General features: G+C 42.3%; 1 protein-coding gene across 4 annotated transcripts in view; it reads left to right on the top strand.

Moving 5' to 3' along the window:
* The window catches only part of RFX4 (regulatory factor X4), a 158,382-nt gene that overhangs the window by 29,946 nt on the left and 111,759 nt on the right, over positions 1 to 16,677 (top strand). For all 4 annotated transcript variants that reach the window (XM_044228053.1, XM_044228054.1, XM_044228052.1 and 1 more), the window contains one exon: positions 16,060 to 16,120. In XM_044228053.1, the coding sequence (XP_044083988.1) occupies positions 16,060 to 16,120 (61 nt within the window). The remainder of the gene's footprint in view (positions 1 to 16,059; positions 16,121 to 16,677) is intronic.

Genomic DNA, 16,677 nt, shown 5'->3' with positions numbered 1-16,677 from the left:
TTGATTACTGTAGCTTTGCACCAAGGGGTGTGTGTGTGTGTGTGTGTGTGTTGCATGTGATCGTCTTGTCCAACTGCTCTGACTAAGCCTTCCAGGACTATGTTAAATAAAGTGACATAAGTGATCATCCTTGTCTTGTTCCTGATGTTAGAAGAAAACCTTTCCGTCTTTCACCGTTGAGTATGATGTTAGCTGTGAGTTGTTTGTATGGGCTTTTAGTGTGTTGAGATAGTTTTCTCCTATTTCTATTTTGTTGGGTGTTTTATCATGAAAAGGTGTTAAATTTTGCCAAACGCTTTTTTCGTACCCATTGAGATGACCATGTGGCTATTCTGTTAGTATAGTGTACACACTGATTGATTTTCCTATGTTGAACCATCCTTGCATTTGGGGAATAAAAAACCGCACCTGGTCATGGTGTACAGTCCTGTAACACACTGTTGAATTCTGTTTCCTAGATTTTGTTGAGGACTTCTGCATTAATATTCATGAGGGCTATTGATCGGGAGCTTTCTTTTCTTGTAGTGTCTTTGTCTGGACTTGGTATCAGGGTAATGCTGGCTTCATAGAATGAGTTGGAAAGTGTTCCCTCCTCTTCCGTTTTTTTGGAAGAGTTTGAGAAGGATTAGTGAACATTCTTGTAGATACTGCTTTTGTGATCTGCCTGCTCACATCCTTTGCCTGTTGGTTTCTTTTTAAGTTGTGCTGTTTGTCTTTTCCTTAATGATTTGTAAGGGTTGTTTTTATATTCTCAGGAGGAGGTATTTGTCAGATAAAAGTATTGCAAACATCTCTGAGTTTGTAGTCTGCCTTTCATTCTCTTAGTGGTATTTTTTTGGTGAACGGAATTCTTAATTCGAATAACATCCTGTTTATCAGTGTTTTTCTTTTGTAGTTAGTGCCTTTTGTTTTGCATTAAGAAATCTTTGCCTACCTCTGTGTCATTAAGATAGTTTTCATATTATTATCTAAAAGTTTTATTGTTTTGATTTTTACTTTTGTATCAGAAGTCCATCTGGAATTTTTGTGTATGGTGTGAGGGAGGAATCAACAACAAAAAATAAAAAATTTTATTTTTAATTTTTGACTGATAGAGCACATTTTGTTTGGAAGAATCCTTTACCCACTGGCTGTAAATCAGGAGACTACACATGTGGATCTGTCTTGACCTTTATTCTGAACCATTCAGTCTGTTTTTCTGTTTTGGGGTCATAAGATTCTTTAAGATTTTTTGGTTAATTTAAATTATTAACATTTCCATACAAATTTTAGAACCAGTTTGTCAATTGTCACAGAAATCCACAGGATTTTGATTGAGATGACATTGATTCTACAATCAGTTTGGGAAGAATGGACATCAACATCAAATTTCCCATCTACGTATGTGGCCTCACACCTCCATGTATTAAATGGCCTTTAATTTCTCTCAGCAGTATTTCATAGATTTTAGTGTAGAGGTTTTGTGCATCTTTCATTGGATTTATTCCTAGGTAATTGATGTTTTTCAGTGTGCTTGTAAGTAGTCGTATTTACAATTTTTTTCTCATTCTTTGTTGCTAGCATATGAAAATGCAGTTGATTTCTTAGATCTTGACCATATCCAGCTGCTTTGCTAAATTTGCTTATTAATTATGAGTTTGCTTTTAAAATTTTTTCAATGGACATAATCATGTCATCTGAGAATAGTGAGAGCTTTCCACCTTCTTTTATAGTCTGTATGTTATTATTTTTCTGTGCTTTAGAGACCTTAGTGCAACGTTGAGTTGAACTAGTGATAGCAGACACACTGTCCTGTTCCTGACCTAAGGAGGAAAAGCATTTTGTGTTCCAGCACTGAATGTCAGGCTTACTGTGGATTTTGTTTGCAGGTATTCCTGATCAAATCCCTGGTTTGCTGAGAGATTTTTCTTGAACGTATGTTGACCTTCATTAAATGTTTTTCTGCCTCTGTCGAGATGATTGTAGTTTCTCTCCTTTCTTCTATTAATATGGTGTATTATATGGATTAAATTTTGAAAGTTAAGCCAATCTTCCGTTCCTGGCATAAATGGCACTTGGTCAGATATATTATCTTTTTTATCTATTTCTAGGTTACATTACTTGTTTTGTTAAGAATCTTGGTACCTGTTATTTATAAAATTTTATTGACTTCTGATTTTTCTCTCTTATGATTCCCTTCTCAGGTTCTGGTGTCATACAGGCGTTCTAAAAAGAGGCAGGAGTTTCTTCTTTTTTGTTTCTTCTGAAGAGTTTGTGTAAGATTGACACTACTTCTTTTTTAAACGTTAGGAAGAATTCAGCATCAAATTCTTCTGGGTTTGGAGTTTTCTTTAAGGATTATTTTTTTTTCTTGATTTGTTACTTTTAGCAAATTGTTATTTTTAAGGAATTAATTTCATCTAAATTTTCAAATTTCTTTACATGACACTGTTTAAACTTTCCTTTTGTCACTTTTCCTCATGTATTTAGCACCTAGAATGGTGGCTCCCTCTCGTTTCTGATATTGACAATCTATGTTTTTCTGTTTTCCTCTATCAGTTCTGCCAGAGTTTATCAATTTTATTAGTCTTTTCAAAGACGCAACTCTTAACCTTATTGCTTCTCTCAACTGACATCTTTTTAAAATTTCATTTATTTCTACTCCTCTATGTATATGTCTTCTTTTCTTCTACTTTGTTTGAGTTTTGTCTTTTTCTAGCTTTTGAGACAGACGCTTAGATCATGGAATCTGACCTTTTCCAAGACAGGCATTTAAAGTTACTGATTTTCCTTTAAGAACTGCTTACGTATATCCCATAATTTTTCTGATGTCATACTTTCATTATCATTCAGTTAAACTCCTGTTCCAATTTCTATTGTGATTTCTCCTTTTTCTTCTGGCTTACTTAGAAATCTATTGCTTTGTTTTCCAAACATTTGGTTATTTCCCAGTTATCTAGTTATTGGCTTCTATTATAATTCCACCTTGGTCAGAGAACACATTCTCTATGATTTCAATCTTTGAGATTGTCTAGACTTGCTTTTTGTCCTGACAGATGGTCTCTTTGGCAAATGCCCATGTACACTTGTGAAGACTGTGTATTCAGCAGATAATGGATGAAATCAGTTAGATCAAGTAGGTAACGGTTTATCTTTTTTCATCTTCCAATTTCCAACCTTTCTGAATTGAATATTAAAGTTTTTAATGTGTGTTTTTAAACCAGTCTGATAATCTGTAACTTAAATTGTAATATTTACATCATTTAAATGTAATGCGCTTAAATTACATTGTTGGGTTTAAATCCACAAACTTACTATTTAATCTTAATTTGTCCCTTCTGTCTTTATTCCTTTGTTACTTCTTTTCTTGCTTTTTTGGGAGGGATGATCCAGTTTAAGATTTATTTCTTTGATGTTTTTCTCTGCTGACTTTCCGGTGACAGATTCTTTCTCAGGGGTCCCTCAGGTCCACCTCACATTACCCTTCCTCTCCTTTCCAGCCCAGTCATGCATATGCTCACACTTGAACCCTGTTTAGCTCCGTCCCACCCTCTGTACTATTGCCTTAATGTATTTTACTTCTAAATGTTTCAAGCCCCAGAAGACGTTATTATTATTGTTTTAAACAGTCAACATTTCTTTCTATTTATTCACATACTTACCCTTTTCAGGGCTCTTGATTCACGCCAGTAAGTGCTTCCACCTGGGACCATTTTTTTACTTCAAGCCAAATAAACTCCTTTAATAGTTTGGGTAGTACAGTGTCAGGTGGTGGAGAGCATGAAAAACATCTTTATTTCACCTGTATTTTTTTTTTAAATGATTTATTTATTTATTTATTTGACAGAGAGATCCCAAGTAGACAGAGAAGCAGGCAGAGAGAGAGAGAGAAGCAGGCTCCCCGCTGAGCAGAGAGCCCGACATAAGACTCGATCCCAGGACCCCGAGATCATGACCTGAGCCGAAGGCAGCGGCTCAACCCACTGAGCCACCCAGGCGCCCCTCACCTGTATTTTTTGAAGGACATTTTTCCTGGATATAGAATTCTAGATTGTTAAAATACCACCCACCCATCCCCGCTTTCAGTACCTTCAAGTTGTTATCCCATTGTCTTCTGGATTTCAAAAGTTAGTCTTCAGACTTATTTTTACCCCTTTGGATGCAATATGTCTTTTTGTCTCTGGCTGCCTTAAAGATTCTTTTCTTTGTCTTCAGTTTTCAGCACTTTGACTGCAAGGTACATAGATATGGTTTTCTTATATTCTTTCTTCTTGGGGTTCACTGAACTTCGCTGTTCACTGAACAACTGGATTGTTTTTCATCAAATTGGTAAAATTCTTGACAATTGGTTCTTCAAATAGTTTTCCTGCCCCATTCTGTCTTACCTACTTCTGGGACTGTAGTTATGGGACTACTAGACCTTTGACTGTACCTCCTATGTTTCTTAATCTCTGCCTTGATTTGTCCATTTTTCTCTCTTTATACCTCAGTTTGGTGTTTTCTATTGACTTCCTGAATTTCTAGTTCTCAAATCTCATTTTCTGTTTTGTCCAGCCTGGTAATAAGCCTATCCAAGTGACCTTCATTTCAGATTTTCTTCTGTGGTAGATATCTGTTTGATTTTTCTTTTTTTCCCTGAATCTCAGTTGATATTTCCTGTTTTTCATCTGTGTTGTCCATCATTTCCTCTATTTTGACCGTCTTTTCCTCTGTCCCCTTAAGCATGTTAACCATAGTTATTTTAAAGTCCCTGTCTCGTAACTGTAATATTTGAGTCCTCTCTGGATTAACTTCTAAGACCTATCTTTTTTCCTTTGGATTTCAGGGTTTGGGTCCTGTTTTTCAGGATGCCTTATAGTTTTTGATTTGATGCGGATATTATGGATGCAAAGCGAGAGAGGCTTTGGGTGAATTATGTTAACTTCCTCTGAAGGGTGTTAAATTTCATTCTAGCAGGTAGTTAGAGAACCAGCAGGTCTTCTCAATCCTGTCAAATCTTGATTAAATCTGATTTGTGTTAGTCTTGTCTATGCTTCTAGGATGGGGTCTCTACTCCAAGCTCACAGCTAAAAGCTCTGGGTCCACAGCTAAAAGCTCTGGGTGTTTACTAAGTTCCTTCTTCCTCATCCAGCTTGAACTCTAGCCTCTGACTCCCCACTAGTCAGTGGTCAGTTGATCAGTTCTTCAGCCTCTAAGCTGATGTGCTCTCCTTGGTTTTTTGGCTTCTTACTCTCTGCATGAGTCAGTGAGCTTAAGATTTAATGGGAATTCGAATGAAGATATGTTTCCTTCTCTGAGGTTCTTCTCTCTGGAAAATGGTTCCTTAGATCTGAGTCACTTTGTCATCCTGGACTCTGACTTCAGCCCAACAGACCATACTGTTGCTTGGGTTCTGTTTCCCAGGGCAGCAGTTGAGAAGCATCCTCGGGGAAAATCCGGGGTGAACGTGGAGGGTACATCCTGTGCTGCCTTTCTCTCAAGGCCTCTAGTCCTGTCTGCATTGACCGTTGTCCGATGTCTTCAAAGCTGTCTAGCTTTTACAGTTGTTTTGGTGAATGAGTTAAACCAGTGCGAGCAATCTCACCATGGAGAGACCAGGAGTCTGGTTGTCATTAATTTTAGACAGGGAAATTTAGACTCGAATTGGTGAAGGAACTTTCTATGACTGCATAGCGAGTCAGTGCCAGTGCTATGTCTAGAATGGGGCCACCTGACCCCTATCTGGATAAAAGAACAAAGAAGTTACTGTCCACATGTTGTTTTCATTTTTGAAACACAAAGATTACATTAAAAATATATATTAAAGATTACATTAAAAAATATATCTCCTGGCCATGAGTTATGTGTATATATATTTTTGGAAAATCTAGGAAAAAATAGAGGAGGAAGAAAACTAATTGCCTCTAATTTCACTGTCCAGAGGCAACCACTCCTGACATCCTTCTAGTCTTTATTCCTTAGCATGTATTTTTAAGCAAACTTTTATATATGTATATGTTTATAGTTACAGGTATATATGGTTGTCATTGACTGAGCTACAAGTGCTCTGAGTCCATGACCTCATTCAAATCTCATAATAGTCTTAGGAAGTATCTTAAAATGAGCTTCCTCTTAGATGTTTGAACACCGAGGCTCAAAGGCCCAACATTACATAGCTGTAAGTGGTAGAGCTAGGATTTGAACTTGGGTCCGTCCATCTGCTTTGAACGTCGGTCATTTTGTCTTTGCACTATTCTGTCTCTCAGAAGGCAGTGCTTCAAAGGCTTGCTGTTGACAGTTTCATAGCTTGTTCACAGGAAAATGAGACCAGAGCTAAGAGTACTCATCACTCCTGTTCAGTGGCTGAAGGGTAGACCAGCTTTTGTCTGTGCCTTGTCACATTTTCTACTCAACTGGAGGCTCCATGAGGGCAGATATGTTGTGGGGTTCACTGTTGGAATACCAGGGCCTGGTACATAGAGGGGGGCTCAGGAGATGGTTGAAGTTTTAAAAAGCAGGGAAAAAAACCCCAGATCTAATATTTTAAGAATGCTTTGGGTGATGAGAAACCTCACAGTGGTTTATCATCTCATGTAACTAAAAGATGGGATGTCGGAGATTCCAGGGTTTATTTATGTAACAGCTCAGCATCATTTAGGACCCACCCTGCTTTGCCTCCACCTGCGCTCTGCCTCTTTACACAACCTCCCCAGATGATGGGAATGCACATGGAAGTTGGGAGAGGTCACAGCCTGGATGGTGACCGTGGAAGCATCTTGGAGGAAGTCGCATTTGTTTTGGGCCTCAGAGCATCCGTGTGGTTTGTTCCTTTAACTGGTGATGGTCAAGGGCTGGGAGGCAGAAAGCCACGAGGAGGTTTTTGAGCTTGGAGAACTTTCCAGATTGGCTTGAGCAGAGAGGTTGAAAGACCGTGGGAAATTGGGCTGGAGAGGTGAGTTTGGGCTGTTTTGTCTCACCTGCCTCCCTGGGCACACAGCCCTACACCGGTCACCCTCCCTGGCCCCTCACCAACTCATCAGGGAAGTTACCGACGGTCTGCTTGTGATGGAGGATTTTTACAGCACAAGGGAGGGGAAAGTTGGCATTCAGTGGCATGATGGCCTACGACCGGGGTCATAGCAGGTCACAGCTTCCTGTGACTCGTCATTATCCTATTAAAATCTCCTCACATTTCAGGCTGTGTCATAACTCTGTCACCCCACTCCACTCACTCATCATGTCAGGTTATTATCCAGTGTGGGATATTGTAACTTCCTAAGATGGGTTCCGGAGAAGAGGAAATGTAGCGAAACATTGTCATATTCCCACCGAGTCATGGACAAAAGCCCCCTACCAAAAGCAGAAAGGCATTCTGATAACTTCTAGGGCAAAGGCACAGACTTAGAGCAAGAAGTTCTTGGTGGGGGGTGGGAGGGATGTTGCAGCCACAAGGAGTCCTCCCTTGATGGCTTCTAACAATCTGATTGCCCTCATGGGGCATCTGCTGCAGTTTTAATCCTGAGTGGGAAGCCAAGGGCAAGACTGCTGGCTGGCCAAAGAGGCCACGGTTTAAGACAACCCACCAGACTCCTCCCCTTCCTCAACCATCCACTCTGCCACCACAGGCTGCCCTTCCTGTCCCCCTGAGTGTCCATCTGTCCTCTCCTCTTGTGGAGAAGGGACTAGTCCATCATCTGTGACTGGGCCCCTTGGTTCCTTAATGGGCCATAACCACCCCAGGGGAAGGGAACATGCCTAACTGAGTCACTTACTAGAATAGGGCCCGGAACATAGCAGGTGCACAGTGTTGGTTAGGACAATGGATATTAGGAAAGCAAAATGCTGTAGTCATGGCAGGTTATGAGTCTTTGTTATTTTGCTTAATAGTTTAGGGCATCCCAGGACTACTTAACCATATGACCAGATTCTTCCTGTAGGTGCTCCCTGCCCAGTAGAGGAGTTTTTCATTTGTCCACACTGAGAGTATTTCATATGCTCAAAACCCCAAGTGTCTTAAAGATACTCAGTGAGAAGTCTCGGTCCCACCCCTGTCTTCCCACCTCAACTCCTAGGGGTGCCTGCTTTTTATTTGTTTCTTGTGTTGTCTTCCACTATTTCTGGTGTTTTGGGGGGGTGCATTGTGTCAGTATTTTATTTCTTTATGCAAATAAAAATTCAAACTTATGTTCTTATTCGTCACTTTTTAAAAAAGATTTTATTTTTAAGTAATCTCTACACCCAACCCGGGGCTCGAACTTACAACCCCCAAGACCAAGAGTCGCATGCTCCAGTGATTGAGCCAGCCAGGCACTCCCTTTATTGCCACTTTCTAACACAGACAAGGGCACAGCCTATAGACCTTTTGCTATCACTTGCTTTTTTCACTTAATAATAACACCCGGAGTGTTCCTTATCAGTAAGAGCCGAGAGCATCTTCATTCTTTTCTTGTTTTTAATCTTCTTTCCACAGCCGTGTAGCATTCTGCTGTGAGGGTGTATGCTAATTTAGTTCACCAGATGAGCACTGGGCTGTTTCTGAACTTTGACCATGTCAGACAAGTTGCAAAGAAAAACCTTGCGTGTGGTCATTTCCCACGTTGCCATAGGATCTGTTCCCAGACACGGGACGGCTGGATAAAGAGCATGTGGGATTTCAGGAGATTCTGCCAGATGACCTCCTCGTGGGGGGGCGGGGGAGGGCACCATTTCACACCCTCCCCACCCCTGCGAGGCGGGAGGGCACCTGTTCCCCGTAGCCTCTGCAGAGTTGTGTGGTCGAGTTTGGATTGTTGCCAATCAGATTGAGAAATGGTATTTTAGTCCAGTTCTCATTTTCACTAATCGAGATTAATCATCTCTGCACATTTCAAGAACATTTGTTTTTTTCTCCAACTGTGTGTCAGGTGCTTTGCCTACTTTTTTCTCTGGGTTCTTAGCCTTTTTCCTTCTGGTTTTGCTGGAGCTCTCTCTGCAGTGAGGAGATGAAATCATCTGCAGTATGACTGCGATTTTCCCAGGCATGTTATCTTTCTACTTAAGGTGTAGGTGTCCCCCACCCCCCCACCCCCTCCACCCAACATTCACACATAGAAGCTTTGGATTTCTTATGTAGGAAAGCTTATCAATATTTTCTTTTATGGCTTTTAGGTTTAATATCAAAATTAGAAAGGTCTTTTCTTATTCCAGTGTTCTGAAGGAATTCACCCAGAGGAGGTAAAAGGAGGCAGGTGTGGGGCCCCCTCAGAGCAATGCTGCCAACATCACAGTTTTGTTTGGGACTGAGCCTTGTTCCCACGGGGGGAAGGGTATGCTGCCAGGGACTGTGCCCACTGCCAAAGACTTGGTCCAGGCACCCCGCGCATCAGCTTTGCAGTGGCTGGGAAGTTGTTGGATAAGGGGAAATGAAATGTTTGGCAGGCCAGGTGCAGCCAGGTTAGTATAATGAAAGGAAATAGAATTAGAACTTTGAAGTGAAACTCGAGACTCGCATAAACTTGAACCTTTCCTGGGATTTGAAGAGAAGTAATTAATTTACAAACTTTCTCCTTCTATATTAAACTCTACCACACTGGCTCTGGGCAGGAAATATTCTAGAAGACTTTCCCAAATATTATGAATTCCATCAGCAGATATCAAGCAGATGATATGTTCCCTAAAATATTTAGTACAGTACTAGAGTTTGGAAGAGAGACCAAGGCTCATGATGGCTGGGTTCGAGAAGTTTCGATGTCAGCTAGACTGGGTCCTCTCCTGCCCCACCACTCACTGTGTGACCTCAGACCAATTGCTTCCCACTTATCTGAGCCTCAGTTTCTATCTCCCTTAAAAGGGGATACTATTAATAATCAGACCTAAAATTGATTAAACACCACGTATCCATCAAGCACCGTATTTGACGTTTTATGTCTGTTAAGCTGTTCACTGTCTTGGGTAGCAGTGAAAATTAAAAACGGTGAAGTAAAGAGTGCCTGGCCCCTTACACATTTTCAGTAAAGGTTCTCTGGTGGTAGTATTATTTGTATGCTTATGAAATCAGATGGGTAGGCTGAATTTAATTGTGGTATTATCTTAGCCGTTCATTCATTCATTCATTCATTCATCCCACAAAGGCTTCTTGAGCCTCAACCCTGTGTGGGTGCTGGAACCATAGTGGTGAGGCGGTCTGTGCTCTAAAGAACTTACAGACAAGTGAGGCAGACACACTGGGGGCAAGCAGTGACCACACCCCATGAGGACTTTTCTAGGGACCAGTCAGGGTGCTGGAGGAGCACTGGGGAGGAGCAAACAAGCTTGTCCCAAAGGCTGGGCTTGCCAAACGTGGACAGGATGGGGAGCCAGGTGCCTGGCCCCTCCAGAAGACTGACAACTATTATAGGAATAGGGAATACTTAGGGTAGCTTGTATCTTGTGCCAGAAGTGGTTAATTCATCCCTACAATATGTGCCTGGTGCCATTATTATCCCTGTTTCTCAAACAAGAAACTAAGGCACCAAAGGGCTGTTGGAGGTCACACAGCTGGCGAGTGGTAGAGCCAGGGCTGGAGCCTGGAAATTCAGCCTCAGAGCTTCTACCGGAAGGTAGATGCAGAGAGGGAAGCAGAGGAGCCCAGCACTGGGAAGTGGGCTGCGGTTCCCCGGAGTGTGTTTGGAGACAGGACTGCACAGGGGCAGCGGGACGGAGCGGGTGAGCGGCCTCTTGCCGGGAGACATGTAAGCAGGCGGCTGCTCTCCGACTTGGGTAGGATGAGCACGGTGGGCTTCACAGATGGACGGCCCCACCTGGGCCGTGAGCACCTCCAGGAATCCGCTGGCCTGAAATTATGGCGTGAATTTCATTTGGCTTGAGGCATTTTTGCCTGTTAAAAAAGAAAAAGCATTAGGCAGAACCAGTTCCCGAAGTTTCTATCAGCTGTGGTTCTTTTCTTCTATCTAAAATGTGCTCCGCTGTCCTCATCAGCTCGATGGCTCCTCCTTCAGCTCCCAAGGCTCAACTCACAGCCCACATCTGGTCCTACTCTAACATCCTGGACTCTCCCGTCCAGTTTATTTGCTGATAATTTGACTCTGAGCTTGAGAGAGCAGAGACCCTGTCTGTCTGTCCTCGCCCTTTCACCCTCAGCACAGGGCTGGACTGTAGCAGACCATCAATATTTGATGCACGAATGAGCAACCAGCACTTTTGGTGAATTGGGATTGACAGTCCCCAGAGAGGAGGCATCTGACCGTGATACACACCCCCTTCTGGAAGAAAGAGGCTGGGCATTCTGACCCTGAGTGCCAAGCCACTAGTGGTCTAGAAAGGGGCCTGCAGAGGTGGAAGGCACCTGTTTGATGACGGAGATGGAGAGGCCACATTGGCAACAGGGTAGACCAGTCCTTGGTTAGTACCATCGGTAGCCGCCATATGCCGAGCGTGCGGTGAGACCCAGCCTTCCCTGCAAGGGAGAGACTCCCCAAAGCTCAGTTTCCTTGTTTATAAGGTCAGATGTAAATAGCACGCTCAGGAGGAAAACAGTGGGATGGCGTACGAAAAATGATGCCTATCCCTGGCTTGAGTCCTTGGCCAATAAATGCTATTGTGATTGTGACGGTATTCTTTTTTTCATGTGTCTGGTTGTTAGATACTCTATTTAATGTTCAAGCTGTCCTTGGGATCTAAGCTATGATTCTCATGTTTTAGGGAGAGGACCCTCAGGCTTTGATGAGTTAAGGGACTAACTGCTCAGGGTTCCACCCAGAGTTAGGGGCAAGGCTGGGATTCAAACCCATTCTCTTTCTATTCACTGGTATCCGAAGTGAGCCGTCACAAAGTTTCACTGGGGGGAAGCATCCAACACAATAGAGACAGGTCTCACTTGCGTGGGAGGTGCTGGACAGAATCCCAAAATGAGGGGCTCTTCTGGCTACGGCCAAGTGGAACCCTTCCATGCTGCCTTAGGCTCCGGGTTTTGCCCTCCCAGCCTTTCTCCTGCTGCCTCCTCTCCTGGAATGCCCCTCCCTCAGAGGCTGCCTCTCAAAGTCTAACTCGTCCTTGTAAAGGCGAAGGACGCAGCCACAGGCCAGGGGGCACTGTGTGGCCCTCTCTTGTTTTAAGTTAGGATTGTGTGCGTGTCCTCAGGTGTGAAAGAGAACATTGAAAACAGACTGGAGGTAAATAAGATAAAACAATAGTTCGCTGTGTTGAGAGGGGCTTGGATTTACAGAGATTTTTCTATTTTCCAAAGTTAAAAAAATGAACATGGTTGATTTTTGGGAACAGGAAACAAAGTTATTTTAAAAACCCAGACTGTGTCTTCAAGGCACAGCTCAAATGCCCCCTCTTGTGTGGAGCCATGATGTGGCCTGGCTTGTGTTCACCTGGCGGGGTCTCCGTCCCTACCTGTCTTTGCCCCCGTGCGTATCTCTGAGCAGAATGGCTCCAGGTATCCTGGCCCCCAGGGCAGCTGAGGGCAGTCTTGGGAGGTTTGGGGGCTCTTAGTCTCTGTTAAGTTCATGTCATCATTCCCCCAACAGCCTTTTAAGGTAGGCGTGATGATCATCCTCAGTTTACGAAACGGTCTGGAAGCAGAAACAAACTCATTAGAATGTCCGAAAAGTCCCTTTCCAGATCCCGTCCCCGTACCCCACAGGGACCCAAGCTGTGGTCATCATGATCTTATGGGTCCCCGTGTCTTGGTCTGTCCCTCGCCTTCTCTACTTTCTTTCCCCTGACTTGGTCCCACCTTCCTTGCCATCTGGTTCCCATCTCTGACACACTCCAAGAGTTACAGCTCACTTACCACTGCCTCCAGGAAGCCTTCTGTGAAGCCTCTGCTTTCTCAGGCTCCCGCTTGCCTACCTGTATTACAGCATTTATCACTTCTTATTAAACTTGGCCTTTCTCCCCACTGTTTGTCTTTCTCTTTCTCCAGCCAGACTGAAGGACAGGAGTCTCATTTCTTTATTCCCAGTGTCTAGCTGGCATAAATTAGGTATTCAGTGAATATTTGTTGAATTAATTAATATAGTCATTCCAATGGCCCTGTAAAGTGACCATTTACAAATGAAGAAAAATGAGGGGTTTGCTCAGTCACAGCCAGTGAGTTTTGGCACTGATTCTAGAACATAGATCTTTTGATATCTAGTCCAGCTTGGCTGAAATGCTGAAATTTAAAGAAGTAGAGGAGAAAAATTCTGCCAGTTCTAGGCGGAATGGAAACTGGTCCAATCATGGTCCAACATAAGCTGAGAAGTTGTTTATATGCTTTTCCTTGCTTAAGGAAAAAACTCAGTTGATCGTGTTTTTTAACGCTGCCTTTTATTTCTTTTCAATTATTTGCTTAGTATAATTTCTAGGAGTTGGAATGTGAGGTCAGGTGACTGGACATTTTAGATGGCTCTCAATATTGGTAAGCAGTTGGTAAATTGGTAAGCAACTGCCAAATTGATTACCAAAAACTTTGTACCAGTTAACACTACCTTCAGAAGTATGTGAGTGTCAGTTTTACCACTTACACACCAGCACTGGGAATTATCATTACTTAACACTTTCGTTACTCTCAGAGATGTAAAGTTGCGCCTCATTATTATTTTCTTTTTTATTTCTCTGTGAACAGCTGAGGTTGAGTATTGTTTTCTGTGTCTATCTATAGTCTTGTGAGACTCACATGTTCGTTCTCCTTATTGTGCTACTTATTTTCTGATGATAGTCGAAGGCATTTGTGGAAGACAGACCTGGCTATTTAGTGGAACAGGCACTGTTAGGAGGAAACACAAAGATGAGTATGAGAGTGTTTGTATCCGTTATGAGGCTTTTGGTGGCAGGGAAGAGAATATCCAATGAAAAGAGGTTTTATGAACTAAGAAAATTTTATTACCTCACAAAACAGGGAGGCAGCTGCACTGGGGATTGGCTAATCAGGTACAACGTGACCCTCAGATCCCCCAGTCCCCCCCCTTTCCTCTCTGCCACCTCAGCAAGGACTTCATGCTGAGGCTACTCTCTTCCCAGCTGAAAGCTCACCGCTCTGGGTCTGCTCTGCCATGTTCAAGAACAGGACAGAACAGACTCTCTCAGCTGCTAGTCTGTTGGCTTTTGCACAAAACAGAAGATACTGTTTTTTTGGTTTTTTGTTTTTTTTCACAGTTTTGGAGGCCAGAAGTTCAAAATCAAGGCTTCCAATTCTTTTTTGGTAGGGAAAAATATCTTTCCCAGAAGCTTGCAAGAGAGCTTTTCCATAAGTCTGATAGGCCAGCACCAAGTCACCTGCCACACCGACCCCATCAGTGGCTCCATGGGTAGATTTAAATCCATCAACATTCAGCTATTTGGGATTCAAAGGGGAATCACCCCCACACACACACACGTGGTTCCCTCTACATTGCGGTTCTGTGAATGAGCAAGAAGCTGAGTATGTACAATGGTTGAATAAGCAGCAGCAGTATCTGCCACAGATACTAATTAATCAGAATTATACCAATCTTTTTGTTTTTTAATTTTTTAATTATTTTTATTAACATATAATGTATATTTGCCCCAGGGGTACAGGTCTGTGGATCATCAGGCTTACACACTTCACAGCACTCACCGTAGCACATACCCTCCCCAGTGTCCTCACCCAGCCACCCTCTCCTTATCCCCTCCCCCCAGCACCCCTCAGTTTGTTTCGTGAGATTGAGAGTCTTTTATGGTTTGTCTCCCTCCTGATCCCATCTTATTTCATTCCCCCCCCTCCACGACCCCCAACCCTGCCTCTCAAATTCCTCATATTAGAGAGATCATATGATAATTATCTTTCTCTGATTCACTTATTTCGCTCAGCATAATACCCTCTAGCTCCATCCACGTCATTGCAAATGGCAAGATTTCGTTTCTCTTGATGGCTGCGTAGTATTCCATTGTCAGATTTATACCAATCTTGATAAATTTTCATCAAGAAAATATTTTCTGAACTCTATTAAGCTAATTCATTTGAAAATTTCTTTTCGCTAAGTATACTTCACTTTCTTCCACTTTCATTTTTGTTTCCTTGAAATCTTTTCTCTGGGTACGGATCCTTTTCCATATAAAATTTATGCCAGAGATTTATTTCACTGACCATCTTACATGTTCTTTATAAATTTGGTTGACTGTAGTTGTAGGCTTTGACATCACTAATTTTCTCTTGAGATTATAATCCATACTGGTCTTCTTGGGTCAAATTTTGTGGACCAAGAAATTTTATGTTGACTATTTCTATTAATAGGCTTTATTAGGAATCAGATGAGGGTCATTATATGTATTTCTCAGCTAATCCACGATGAAATTATGAGAGTTCTTTTTAGACGCAAAGTTGGATCTGTTATTCAGGTCTGGCCTGATGCCTGTTTTCATAGGGCTGTAAGCCAAGAATGGCTTTTATAGATGAATATTTGTAATCTGTTCAATGGTAGAGAATATGAACTTTAAACCCCAGTTTAGAAAAATGTTAACCTCCGCCCCCAAAGCAATCTCATTTATTCTTATTAGTAGACATAATACAAAAACTGTACTCAATTGCTATTATTCTGTTTTGAATTTTATCAATAAAAGCTTTGCGGAAATTTGTCTACCCTTTTTATATAAATATGACATGGTAGTTTTGATTTTGCCTCTTGGCCCCCAAACCCTAACATATTTAGTATCTGGCCCTTTACAGAGAAGTCGGCTAGTGCCGCTCTGTGATCTTGCTATCCCGAGTCTCCTGGGCACTGACTCCCCCTCCCTTACCCCCTACTTTTCCGTGGGGTTAGCAGGAGCAAATGATGAGTTCTTAGGGTCCGAATCATAGAGTCAGGCATCCAGCTGCAGCTGGAAAAATAGTAAATTGGGTGAACACAGTCATATTGCTCAGTGATAGAGATAGCTCTTCAACTCTGACGAATTTCATCAAATTACAAATGCCAAGTGCTCTAAGAGTTTTCTGTATAAGTCAGTTTCCCTTTTTCCTTATTCAAGAAGCTATCTAACATGTGGGAAGAGCCCAACTGTCACTGCTTTCAAAGCATCAGCTTTTGAGTTTTCTCAAAAAGGCTTGGGAGCCTTGGGCTGCTTGGGAGAGTACTTTTCCTGCTGAAGGTCACTCCTTTTTCTTTCCTTTAACAGATGAGGAAAAAGAAAACAATAGAGCATCCAAGCCCCACTCCACTCCTGCTACTCTGCAATGGTAAGTTCATTTTCAGCAAGTCCTCTCTTGATGGGGCCCTCACACAACTGTCACTTCCTACCCGCGGAGCAGCGTGTCACTGGGAGGTCTGACATTGTCCTGAGAACTTGACATCCAGTAGCTCACATGCAATCAGTTTGATTTGCGGCTCTGTGTAAAATACTCAACTTAGATCCTGCCTAGAGATTTATTTTGGGGTAGATTTTGTTTCCCCTCATCAAGACCCTGGCAAGGGCTGGATCCCACAAGGTTGTTGCTCACCGACTTTCTGGAATGCGTTGTTACAATTAACATTGCAGCAAATTACAGAAACAAAGGTCTGTTCACCCCTACCAAAGAGTCCTTCATGGGTTCATATTTAATTGCAACTATACTACAATTATTTTAACATTAATAACACAAACAAGCATTACCTACTTCAGTGGCTTTCCTTTCGGTATCTGGAATTCCTGGACTTGGTGCAACACCTAATGGAAGTTGTTTAAGTGGCTGCTCCCATGTGAGGTTTACAGATAAATTCTCCTGTAAGAGGCTCACTTAGAAATCGTGTTGTAGCT

This window comes from Neovison vison, chromosome 12 (assembly GCF_020171115.1).
Source record: "Neovison vison isolate M4711 chromosome 12, ASM_NN_V1, whole genome shotgun sequence".
Classification (NCBI taxonomy): Eukaryota; Metazoa; Chordata; class Mammalia; order Carnivora; family Mustelidae; genus Neogale; species Neogale vison.
The sequence above is the reverse complement of the archived record's forward strand: the minus strand, read 5'-3'. Positions and strand labels throughout refer to the sequence as shown.